The sequence below is a fragment of the Pangasianodon hypophthalmus genome, chromosome 16, assembly GCF_027358585.1.
Source record: "Pangasianodon hypophthalmus isolate fPanHyp1 chromosome 16, fPanHyp1.pri, whole genome shotgun sequence".
NCBI lineage: Eukaryota > Metazoa > Chordata > Actinopteri > Siluriformes > Pangasiidae > Pangasianodon > Pangasianodon hypophthalmus.
Window position 1 is genome coordinate 18,773,577 of NC_069725.1, and position 12,760 is coordinate 18,786,336.

At 36.8% G+C, this 12,760-nt stretch overlaps 1 protein-coding gene across 1 annotated transcript; it reads left to right on the forward strand.

Annotated features, from left to right (window-relative positions):
* The first annotated feature begins 1,381 nt into the window (after positions 1-1,381).
* Positions 1,382-6,512, forward strand: LOC113530736 (translocon-associated protein subunit delta). The gene is made up of 6 exons (XM_026921011.3): positions 1,382-1,541; positions 2,027-2,145; positions 2,229-2,303; positions 3,385-3,474; positions 4,369-4,434; positions 5,948-6,512. The coding sequence occupies exons 1-6, from the start codon at positions 1,496-1,498 to the stop codon at positions 6,050-6,052; spliced, it is 501 nt and encodes a 166-aa protein (XP_026776812.3). The 5' UTR covers positions 1,382-1,495; the 3' UTR covers positions 6,053-6,512.
* The last annotated feature ends 6,248 nt before the right edge of the window (positions 6,513-12,760 follow it).

A 12,760-nucleotide genomic window follows, 5' to 3' on the forward strand; every position in this document is an offset into this window, starting at 1 on the left:
AATTTTTTTAATTCCCTCTACACCTGAGTTTCTTTGTTTCACTTAGACATACCACAGGATTCTTTGCCAAACTGCAATCTTATAATCCTCACTTTGTCATTAAATGTGTCACTGCATATTCAGCCTGGAAGGATGCTGTTGTGATCATGTGTTTTTTCCTCCTGTAAGGGCCAGGTGTATTTATCAAATAGCTTGCTGATTTTTGGAATCTGGTCACAAGCCCTTTTCGCTGTATGTTCTGCAATATTGTGCTAAACTTCAAGAAGAAAGGCTTCAGAAACTCTAATAAAACTTCACTGAGGTCAAGTGCAGGCCACAGCAGCAGTCTAGTGAACTGGCTTGGGACTGTTCGCTGTCTCCATCTGGAGATAGTTTTGGTGAAATGCTTGTTTGGACCATTTTCTTGAATTCAAATAAGAAGCTGTGATTAAGGATCCAACTTCAGCCTTGTTAGCGATATACCCCTAATGAAAAAGAAATGTACTTAACTGTATTTAAAACAACAAGAAATTTACGCTAAATAATTTATGCACTTAATTAAAATGTTCTAAAATATATTAATAATTAAAACTTTGTTTAAACTTAAATAATATTGCAGTATACTATGTTTCTTTTTAAATACATTATTGTGAAGTATACTATATCAAATAATGTTTTAATTTATACTCTTTAGGCATACTATTAAATGCACGGAATGTGGTTTGGGACACAGCCCTGAATTCTCAGTGAGAGAAAGCCTTTGATTTATGTTTAAGAAATTAACCAAAAGTAACTTATATTTTCATAGCATCACTGAGTGTGAATTGGTTGCATGGCAAGACTGTCTTTAAAAATCATTATAAAAAAAAAGCAGGGTAATTCAATTTCCATTTTAGAATAGATTAAGGGGAACAAATTTGACATCTAGTAAGGCATTTTCTTAAATGAAAATGATTATTATTATTAATGAACATCAGTGCCAAAGACAGGGTTCCTACTAATTGACGATTCTCTTGGTGCACATACCCTAGTAAACTGCACCGAAGAGGACACTTTTCCTTGAAACCTAAGAAACATCTATCGCAGGGCACAATCACACACACTACAGACAATTTAGAGGTGCCAATCATATATATATATATATATATATATATATATATATATATATATATATATATATATATATATATATATATATGTGTGTGTGTGTGTGTGTGTGTGTGTGTGTGTGTGTACAAAATTGTACAAAGTAGAAAAGGTGAACAGCAGCTCCTCAATGAAATCAGTGGCAGTGTGGGGACTGTATTAGTCGATTAATCTCATGACTAACTTGTCCCTTTATAATTTATCAGTGTGAATGGTGGACCCCTGACCTCCTACACGCGCCAACTTCCGGGAAGTATACGTCATCTTCCTGCGCCCTACGCTGATGTGGCTCTCATTGATGTGATTAGCAGCTGTGAGAAGCGCTGAAAGCTTTTCTGTTGCTCGCGTTAACATAGCCATAAAAACAATAATGAAGAATTGGCTCATTTTTGCATTTTTCCTCTGTGTGTGCAACGGTGAGTATTCTTATTTTTTGTATAAATATTTGTCTAAACTTTATTTCTAAGATTAAACCCTGCGTACTGAGGAGAGTTTGCTAGCTAACTATGTATTCATTCTTGCATTCCTATATGATGGGGCATGTTCAATGACTTTCAGATACTTAGATATGTAATAGTAGTTAATTAATTTTATTTTGTGCATTCATTTTAGGCAGTGTAGTTCAATATAAAGACCTACCTTCATGACTAGTTATCTAGCTAACCAGCTAGCTCTGAATTCCTACATCACTAGCTAGATGCCTGGTTGTTATGGTACATCATTTAAATGATGGGTAATTAAATAGGAACTTGAGCTATAAAATATGTATTGTTTACTATTTATAATTTAAGGTTAAATTACCGAGGTTATTGAAGTCCCGATGTCTGGTTGCTGTGTAACTGTGAGTCTGTTAAGTGATGTTAAAGTGTGTATCCTCTATATCTCTTTGCTCTGTGTATAGGGGAGAGTTGTATGAACCCAGTCATTACACCATCAACATACACAACCAATGATGCAGTCATCTCGTCCGAGTCCGTCTTCATTGTGGAGCTCAGCTTGTCATGTGCAAACGGAGTACAGGTAGCTTTCATCACGTTTAGGACATTTCCAGATAATCTTAATAAGTCATTAACCATCTTAACCATGCCGCTTTTTGTCCCCAGAGTGTGGCATTGTATGCTGATGTCAATGGAAGACAGTTTCCCGTGACAAGAGGCCAAGATGTTGGGAAGTACCAGGTCAGTATGCTTGATCCGTTTATGAAAATTCCCTTCTTATGCACTGGGTTGTCTAAGTTTCTTATGTAGATTTAAATAGGACCACAAGAAGTAATATGAAAAATTGTCAACGTGGATTTTTAGATAACTACCAACAGAAATATCTTATAATGTAAGAGTGCGTAGGCTTTTGTTTCTCTGTAGAATGCAATATGCTTCTGAAGACATTAGGCATGACAGCGCTGACACTATTGTGGCCCATAGTGATATGCGCAAAGCTGTGTTCATTTAAAGTCATTTAAGCACTGTTAAAGAAAACAGACCACCTGATTTGTTTTACAGCATATAAATCCCTGCTAAGGTAAAAAAGAGCTGTCAGAGCGGTTTAATGTCACTGAGTGGGGGCATGGTGGCTTAGTGGTTAGCACATTTGCCTAGCACCTCCGAGGTTGGGGTTTCGAATCCCGCCCCCTCTCTCCCTGTGCTTCAGGGTTTCGGCAGGTACTCAGGTTTCTTTTCCCAGTCTAAAGACATGCGTTGTAGGCTGATTGGCAAGTGAGTGATTGGCAACAATTTGATTTCCGAATTGTCCGTAGTGTGTGAGTTACTGTACGATTGTGCCCTGCGATGGTTCGGCACCCCATCCTCACCTCATGCCCCGGGGATAGGCTCCAGGCTCCCCCTCAACCCTGTGTAGGATAAGCAGTACAGAAAATGGATGGATTGGATGTCACTGAGTGTGGAGTTCATGAGTGAGGAGTCAAACAAGAAGTACATAATATGCTAGTTTACATACATAAATGATAGTTTCACTCACAAAAGTAAAAGCATACACAAACCAGAGATGACTTTCATACACGCATATTTATGATACATGAACTTGTAAATGAAGCAGTAAGTAGTAGGAAGTAACCCTTTGTTTTAAATTATATTATTGAAAATACTCTAGAAAAAAAAAAAACATAAATGCCAAGTGAAGTTGATTGCAGTGATTTTCATTTATAAGCCATGTTTAAGCGGATTAATCAGTTATTTGGCAGTTAATTCTCATTAGAATTTGATTGTGTGTATATTTACTTGAATTGATTTGCATTTCTAACAGGTGTCATGGAGTCTGCCTCACAAGCAGGCTAGCTCGGGGACATACCAAGTCAAATTCTTCGACGAGGAGTCTTATAGTGCACTGCGCAAGGTTAGTAAATAATAATGCACATTTCTGTCATGGTTAAAGACTGACATAAGACCTATACGTTTTTTGGCCAGTGACCCCCATTTTAAGGGCTTATGACACCCCATCCCCGGTACTTCCTAGTGGGAATTAGTAAAAATTACAGGTCTATGTCTACTGCTACTGCTAAATAAATGCACAATCCACAGAATGCTCAGTAACAATCTCTTATTTAAAGATTCAAATTGGTCTTAACAAATAAATACAAAAAAACTGATAAACCATGTATATTACACATCATATTTAATTGTTATACATAAAAAAGAGGAAGCTAGGACATGGGTTCTTTATATTTACACATTAAACAATGCTTTTATGAATCACTGTGTGTAAGAGCTCACAACTGCAAGTACTCTAATGAGGGGACTGGGATTGTGCGTCGCACTGCAGCTTATCAAAATAAGGAAATCGTCGAACTTGCATCTCATCTCATCTCAACTATTACATCCAACCTGGATCTCTAGGTTGATTTGATGCCCACAAGAGGATTGAAACCTGCATCCCATACAAAAGTGCAAGCAATTGGTTGGGTTCATCGTTTTATTTGGGTTCATACACTGTATATTACACTACAAATTTAGCATCTGTAGTATATTTTGTAGTGCTTCTAGCGATCCCAAGGTTGAATTTTTTTCTTTTAACTTATACACACGTGCAAGACTTGACTTACTGTAAGTCTGTGTAAAACAAACAGCAGTGTTTATGAACAGCTTGTTCATATTGCACATAAATATCAGCTCCGGTATTGAGACCTGAGACCTTGGGGTTTAGTGGGTAGGGATAGATATTTGTGTGTGAGCATAGTTTGTAGAACAGGTGGATCTAATTTGAAATGTTTTGTGCATGTGTGTGTTTCAGGCTCAGAGAAACAATGAGGACGTGGACACCATCAAGCCCCTTTTCTCTGTCAATGTAGATCACAGGGTAAGCAGAACGCTAATGGTTACTGTGCCCTCCAGAATTATTGGCACCCTTCATGTAAAATTAATATAGTTTAAAAAAATAACATGCAGTAAGTGATATTTTGAGCTCAAACATGTATAGTTTTATTTAAATATGATTTTTTTTTTTTTTTTTTTTGAAATAATGTTTTTTTTTCCCCTTCAAAACACTGGTTTCAAAATAATCACCCTTACACTCGTACAATGTTGTGATGCACGCCGTGGAGAGAATAAGAGCACATTCTTTGCCTGTAATCTCAAACAAGGTTGGAGACTTTTGTAGAGAGATCTTAGTCCACTCTTCCATGCAGAACATTTTAAGCACCTGTATTTTCTTAGGTTTGTGCATGTAGACTTCCCTCTTCAATTCAGACTGCAGTGTTTCATTAGGGTTCAAAGCCAGAGATTGAGATGGTTATAGCAAAACACTGATTTTGATTTTCTTTAATTATTACCGTGTTGATCAGGAAGTATGTTTGGCTCATTTTAAAAGTTGAAAGCTCCAACTATGGACACATCTGAACTCCCTGGCAGAGGCAAGCAGGATTTGGTCTGAAATATCCTGGTGCATAACAGCCGCAAAGCATCACTGATCCACCTCCATATTTTACCATAGAGTGCTTTCAAGGGCTTTTCCTTGTGTATAGTCTGCTTTTATCACAAAATATGCTGATGGTGTACATGAACAAAACGTTTGCACACAATACACAATGGCAGTTGTAGTTAAATTACACTGTAAAGTCCAGTACACATAATTGGATGACTAAGTGATTTTATGTGTGCAACCTCATACACATACTCCGAGAAACAAGACATGGTTGAAGGTGACAGCACTGTTCCTGCGGACTCAGAGCAAATGTTTAAAAAAGAAAGAAACTTTTTTTTAAGAACGAAAATATGTTTGACATTATGTTTATTTAAAATATTCTGTAGGGGTGTTAAGAAAATTGGCACATATATTTTTGAGGAAAATATTTTTTAAAAATGAGAACACATTTTTGTTAGGAAGCTAAATAGTTTCTCTTTTTTTGTGTGGAAAATTTTATTTATTTAGGTGTAATGTTTATTTTATAGTCATTTCTTATGGAGGGTGCCAATAATTCTGGAGGCCATTGTACCATATTTATATTTAAGTCAAATGCACAGCCACTGTATGCTGTTTGTTTGTAGATTGCACTTTTTTTTTTTTAAGGGTTTTTCATTATTTAAAGCTTTTTTTTTTTTTTCTTCTTCAAATTTAAAGCTTTCATAGACCAAAGAAAGCATGTAGCCTAGCTGTTTATGTAAATTTGTAAATAATGGCACCATGCAAGAAATAGAAAAAGCCTAAATACTGTATATACACAACGGTATAGCGAGTAATACCTTTTTCTCCATGACTCTCCATGAATATTCATGACCGTAGCTGGTGGAATCGCACAATTATTTGACTTTTTGGAAGTCAGCTAAACGTTCAAATGAAAGATTCCGGTTTAATCTGAGCTTTCTGTCCGCAGGGAGCTTGGAGTGGCCCTTGGGTGTCTACGGAGGTCCTGGCTGCCGCTATTGGCGTCTTGGTCTACTACTTCGCTTTTAGCGCCAAGAGCACAATTCAGGCGTGACGAGAAACAACTAAACACACATTACTGTATAACCACTGACATGCTGTATGATATACCTCCATATTTTTTTCCTACATTCCTTTACACACTCATCCTTTTAGTATTTGATTTGTAAATATCTGGTAGTCTTAATGGAGATTAAGGGGGATTAAGTAAGGATTTATAATGTACATTTCAGAAAATCCAGTTCTGTCATATTTATTTATTAGATTCGTAGAAAATGGAATGTTTGTTGCCCCAGGCAAACACCTGACTTTGAAACTTGAATTTAATAATAATAGCTGTGTACTGTACTGGATTAGGGTTTGTCTGTAGGTTGTAGCTTTAGTACTACAAGCTCGGATGTAAATACAAGCAGGAGGGAATTAAGGTTCAGTAATAATGACAAATGCACTGACTGGATTAAACGAAAACAATGGTTTACATTCATATTATGAAAAATAAACATTTATACATTTTAGATGATTTAATTCTTTTTTTTAATGTTTGGATTCTACATATACACTCCATGTCCACTTTAATAGGAACACCTGCTTATTTATGCAGTTATCCAATCAGCCAATCATGTAGCAGCAGCACAATGCATAAAATCATGCAGGTACAGGTCAAGAGCTTCAGTTAATGTTCACGTCAAACATCGGAATGAAGAAAAAGTGTGATCTCCATGACTTTTTAACCTTGACATGGTTTACACAGAATGGTGTGAAAAATAAAAAAATAAATAAAAATCCTGTGTGTGGAGGGTCTGCAGGCTGAAACACCTTGTTGATAAGAGAGATCAGAGGAGAATTAAAGTCAGAGATCACATTTTTTCCCCATTCTAATGGCTGATGTGAACATTAACCGAAGCTCTTGACCTGTACCTGCATGATTTTATGCATTGTGCTGCTGCCACATGATTGGCTGATTGGATAACTGCATAAATGAGCAGGTGTACAGCTGTTCCTATTAAAGTGGACGGTGAGTGTATACCTAGATCAAGACTTGCTAATGTAATACTTGGGTATGAACACAAGGGGGCAGACTAGCACTTTTCTGTGTTCAGCTAACGGTGTATAGCGTGTACTCCCTGATGTTTACCACCACTCTGTGCTGTTTTTCACTGGTTTACATAATGTCCTGCCAATGAAGAATAGCAAATAGATTAACTTAATTAATTAGATTAATTCGGAAATATTTTAGCTCCTAGGGTGTTTTATGTTTCCTACAATGGAATTAGTAAAATTTCCCAAATTTAGTAATGTCCCTGTTCCCTAAATAACACTGATGGTTTTTGTTTTTGATTTTTTTCTGTCTTAATTTCGCCAAAAGTAGTAGATTCTATCCAGTCCTTGTACATTTCCATGTGGAGCTTAGCATCCACAACTTCTCCACACATGATATTCTGATATGTTGAGGTTGTGTGAGGCGAACTGAAAGATGTAAGTAATTACATCCTTATTAGAAATGAATATTTCTGGCATAGGAAATGGTACAAAAAAACAGGAAGTGGGTTAACATATCTGAGAAGCTTAAAAAATTCTCTGGGAAGTATGGGTATAACCAAATATCTCTTGGATCACTTTTTATTAGAAGAACTGATTTGATACTTGATACTTGAAAAATGTGGTTTTCCATGTTGTATATTATGTTAAAGAGCAACTTTAACTCAAAGTTCACTTTTTATGAGATCCATATTCTAAAATTGGAGATATTATAACTGATAATGATTCTTGTAATTTGGTAACAGTGCCACATACACATTTTAATGCCTCATTTTAACTTAGTTCCAATAATTAAACATGGTGAAACATGAGGTTTACTACTTATCATAAATGTCTGACTTTTTTATTTACACTCCCCAAAAAGAAGGTTTGGACAGAATCTTGGTTTTTGTTTTATTGGTTTTTTGTTGGTTTTACAAAAAAAAATAAATAAAAATGCACTGGCATTATCAGCAATTACAGTATTTCACATAATTAGGCATAAATATGAAGCTTTTTACAGATTTAAAGAATAGTAGTAGTAGTAAGCATCATTCCAGTTTCAAAAGGTGTTTTTTTTTTCTTTATAACAAACATTTATAAGCACATAAAGTCATAAAGCTTTATGTATACAGGCTTCCTATGACCAATATTCTCTTCAATCAGTATTTTATTGACTAACTGTATGGAAACTGACAATATAATCCACAAATTGCAGAGTTATGAATTATTATTATACCAGTGCATAACAGCATAAATGGACATTGACATTCTATTTATATTATATACAGTCAGGTCCATAAATATTGGGACAGTGACACAGTTTTGGTAATTTTGCCTCTGTACACCACCACAGTAGATTTGAAATGAAGCAGTCAAGATGTGACTGAAGCGTCGACTTTCAGCTTTAATTCAAGGGGTTTAACAAAAATATTGCATTAACCGTTTAGGAATTACAGCCATTTTTTACAGAGTTCCTCCATTTTCACAGGCTCAAAAGTAATGGGACAAACTAATATAATCATAAATATTAGGATTATTTTTATTACTTGGAGGTAAATCCTTTGCAGTCAATGACTACCTGAAGTCTGGACCCCATGGACATCACCAAATGCTGAGTTTCCTCCCTTGAGATGATTTGCCAGGTCTTTACTGCAGCCATCTTCAGTTGCTGCTTGTTTGTGGGTCATTCTGCCTTCAGGTTTGTCTTCAGTAAGTGAAAAGCAGCTCAGTTGGGTTGAGGTCAGGTGACTGACTTGGCCATTTAAGAACATTTAATTTCCAAGCTCTTGGGCTGCTTTCACAGTATGTTTTGGGTTGTTATCCATCTGTACTGTGAAGCACTGTCCTATCAGTTTTGAAGCATTTGACTGAATCTGAGCAGAAAGTATAGCTCTGTACACTTCAGAATTCTTCCTGCTACTTCTATCAACAGTCACATTATCAATAAACCCCAGTGACCCAGTTCCATTGGCAGCCAAACATGCCCATGCCATAACACTGCCTCCACATGTTTGACAGATGATGTGGTATGCTTTGGATCATGAGCCCTTCCTTTCCTTCTCCATACTTTTCTCTTCCCATCATTCTGGTACAAGTTAATCTTGCATCAGAACTGGTCAGGCTTTTTTTAGAGGTTTTTTAGCAAAGTCTAATCTGGCCTTTGTGTTCTTGAGTGTTACCAGCGGTTTGCATCTTGAGGTAAACCGTCTGTATTTACATTCATGAAGGTGGCTCTTGATTGTAGACTTTGACAATGATAGGCCTACCTCCTCCAGAGTGTTCCTGACTTGGCTAGATGTTGTGAAGGGGTTGTTCTTCAATAAGAAAAGAATTCTGCAATCATCCACTTTAGTTGTTTTCTGTGATCTCCCAGGCCTTTTGGTGTTGCTGAGCTCGCCAGTGTATTCCTTCTTTTTAAGAATGTACCAAATTGTTGATTTGGCCCTCCTAAAGTTTCTGCTATCTCTCTGATAGGTCTGTTTTGGTTTTTCAGCCTAATGATGGCCTCCTTCACTTGCATCAACACCTCTTTGGACGGCATATTGAGAGTTCCCATGAACAGCTACCAAATGCAAATTCAACACTTGGAATCAGCTCCAGACCTTTTATCTCCTTAATTTATCATGATATAAGGAGGAAACAGGCCACAGCTGGCCATAAAACTGCTTATCAGTCAATTGTCCCATTACTTTTGAGCCTGTGAAAATGGAGGAACTCTGTAAAAAATGGTTGTAATTCCTAAACGGTTAATGCAATATTTTTGTTAAACCCCTTGAATTAAAGCTGAAAGTCGACGCTTCAGTCACATCTTGACTGCTTCATTTCAAATCCACTGTGGGGGTGTACAGAGGCAAAATTACCAAAACTTTGTCATTGTCCCAATATTTATGGACCTGACTATATATATATATTTATTTATATTATATTATATTATATATATATATATATATATATATATATATATATATATATATATATATATATATATATATATATATATATATATACAAAAGCTTGTCTGCATCAAACACATTGCCATTTTGAATTTGCCAGCAGACTGCTGATTTCTGGATGCCTTCATTTCACTTTCACCTCATTTCACATTGTCATTGTCAAAATTTTATGCTATAGCTGTGAAACTTCTCTGGTTTACACTTAACATGGCTATTACACAGTCTATATAAAATCCCAGGTTGCATCTGTGCCTAACTGTAATAATTTATGAAAGCATGCTCTTGGGGGTTAAAAAAAAAAAAAAAAAAAAGGTCCAAGAACCTGTAAGAGTTCTACAAGTGTTTCCCTGTGAGCAGCTAGCAGCCCTTAACTTTTCAAATTCTTCGAAGAAAACAACTTTTCCTAAGAGTGTAATGCACAGTTTATTAATTTGTGCATAGAAGTGGGAATGTTTCACATTTAGCCTCAGAGTAAACCTCTGGGTTGCAGTACATCTTCATGGAATTTATGTAAACTGACAATTAGTTTATTGATACCATAACCAAAGCTTGCTGTAACTAATAAGCACCCTGTGGCAATCCTAATAAGTTTTAAACATAGTTATAGTGAGGAAAAAATTGTGACCGGTTGGTATGTGTTTCATCATGCCTGTGGCCCAAATCAGTGCAGTGATTGAATGGGATGTAGTGCATGTCTTAAACATAAGCACCTGGACTAGAGAACAGAAAAGAGATGAAGGGGGGGTTCCACTGCTAAGCCTGCTACATTAGCTGGATTCCACCAACATGCATTATTGGACAGAAGTCAGGTTTCCATTTGCTATATTCAGAGATTTAAAGCTTGGACAACTCAACTTAGACTTGGAAATCACATTTTTATCTAATTTGACCAATCACAAGCTCGTTGGGCTAGGCCACATGAGCATGGCAACATTAACTGTTTTACTGCTAGCATTGGAAAAGTCATGTTTGTACAGAAACTGATTCCTATGTATGGGATTGACACCTCACTCCAGCAGTGGGACACCTAGGCCAGGATACTGGGCGACTCTCCAGCAACCTGGTTTATGCATGGTTCCAAGTGGATAACACAAAACACATTGCTAGGCACGATCGACACAGTTCAATCAAGGGTTCTACTCAACATACTTATGTATTCAGAAGAGGCGTCTGCCAAATTGTTGAACAAGCTCCTAAAGACCCTCATTTGGGTCTCTAAGAGGTTATCCATGTAATCCATGCTATGCAACCTGTGGGAAAGAATGGTTCTGTGAACCCCAGATAACTTCCAGGGTTTCTTGGAACCAGCTCTGACCTGGTAAGAAAGTTCCAGAGAAAGATTTGACAGCAGTATTTATTACAGATACTGCGTCATAAGTCACTTTGTTGAAGGTCTCATGCACAAGACAGTATCCAGATGACTCTCACTGCCACTGGTGGTTATCCAGGGTTAATAGAACATGTGTAACTATCATTCATTTCAGTGCTTTGATTTGCATACAAATGGCAATATTTTGTGTATTACATTCACATAAAGCCTCGTGTTTGAACTGGTTATTTTGCATATGTTTGCATCATAAACATAAGCTGCATCTAAAGTGAATCCTGGGCTTGTTAGTCAGATATTTATGGGCAGTGGTTTTAGGTTTACTTATAAGTGATCCAAATACAAACTACAGCCACTGATGACAAAGAGTGGAGTTACCTAGACCCATGTACCTAGTTATCTAATTACCTATATACACTCATTGACATACAATGAACTCAGTTGCAAATTCATGGAACCAGTTTGAGACAACTTGTGCTTTGTGACATGATGCATTATTATGCTGGAAGTAGCCATTATAAGATGGGTAAATTGTGGCCATAAAGGAATGCATGTGGTCAGCAACAATACTCAGGTAGTCTGTGACATTAACAATGATGCTGGATTGGTATTAATGGGCCCAGTGAAGGCCAAGAAAACATTCTCCATAACGTTACACCACCACTAGCAGCCTGAACTGTTAACAAAAGGCAATAAGGGGTCATGGATTCATGCTGTTAACACCAAATTCTGACCCTACCATCTGCATGTGGTAACAAAAATCAAGATTCATCACCAGGTGTCATTTTTCAATCTTTAATTGTCAGTTTGTAGTGAGTCTGTGCCCAGTGCAGCCTCAGATTCTTGTTCTTGGCTGACAGTAGTGAAACTCAGTGTGGTCTTCTGTTATTAGCCCTTCTGTTATATGCATTTTGAGATTCTTTTCCGCCCACCACGTTTGTAAAGAGTGGTTATTTATGTTACTGTAGCCTTCCTGTCAATTCAAACCAGTCTGGCCATTTTCCTCTGACCTCTCTCATCAATAAGCCATTTCTGTATGCAGAACTGCTGTTCACTGGATGTTTTAGTTTTTTGCACTTTTCTGTGTAAACAGTAGGGATTTGTGGGTGTGAAAATCCCAGATCAGCAGCTTCTGAAATATTCAAACAAGCCTGGCACCAACAACCATGCCACAGTCAAGGTCACATTTTTTCCCCATTCTGATGTTTGATATGAACATTAACCGAAGCTCTTGACCTGGATCTGCATGATTTTTTGCATTTAGCTGCTGCCACATGATTGGCTGATTGAATAATTGCATGCGTGGATGTATAGGTATTCCTAATAAAGTGGACAGTGCATGTTTACTGTATATTACATCTGATCAGACTTTAGAGGAACAATAACCTGTCTTGCACATATATGATTTTCCTCAGTCAGATAAAATTATTTGGTCATTTTTTTTTTCCAAAAAAGTTTTTAT

Coding starts and splice junctions, on each gene's coding strand:
- LOC113530736 (XM_026921011.3), top strand. CDS start 1,496: ATGAAGAATTGGCTCATTTTTGCATTTTTCCTCTGTGTGTGCAACG. Junction 2,146..2,228: donor CATGTGCAAACGGAGTACAG/GTAGCTTTCATC, acceptor TTTTGTCCCCAG/AGTGTGGCATTGTATGCTGA. Junction 4,435..5,947: donor CTGTCAATGTAGATCACAGG/GTAAGCAGAACG, acceptor TTCTGTCCGCAG/GGAGCTTGGAGTGGCCCTTG.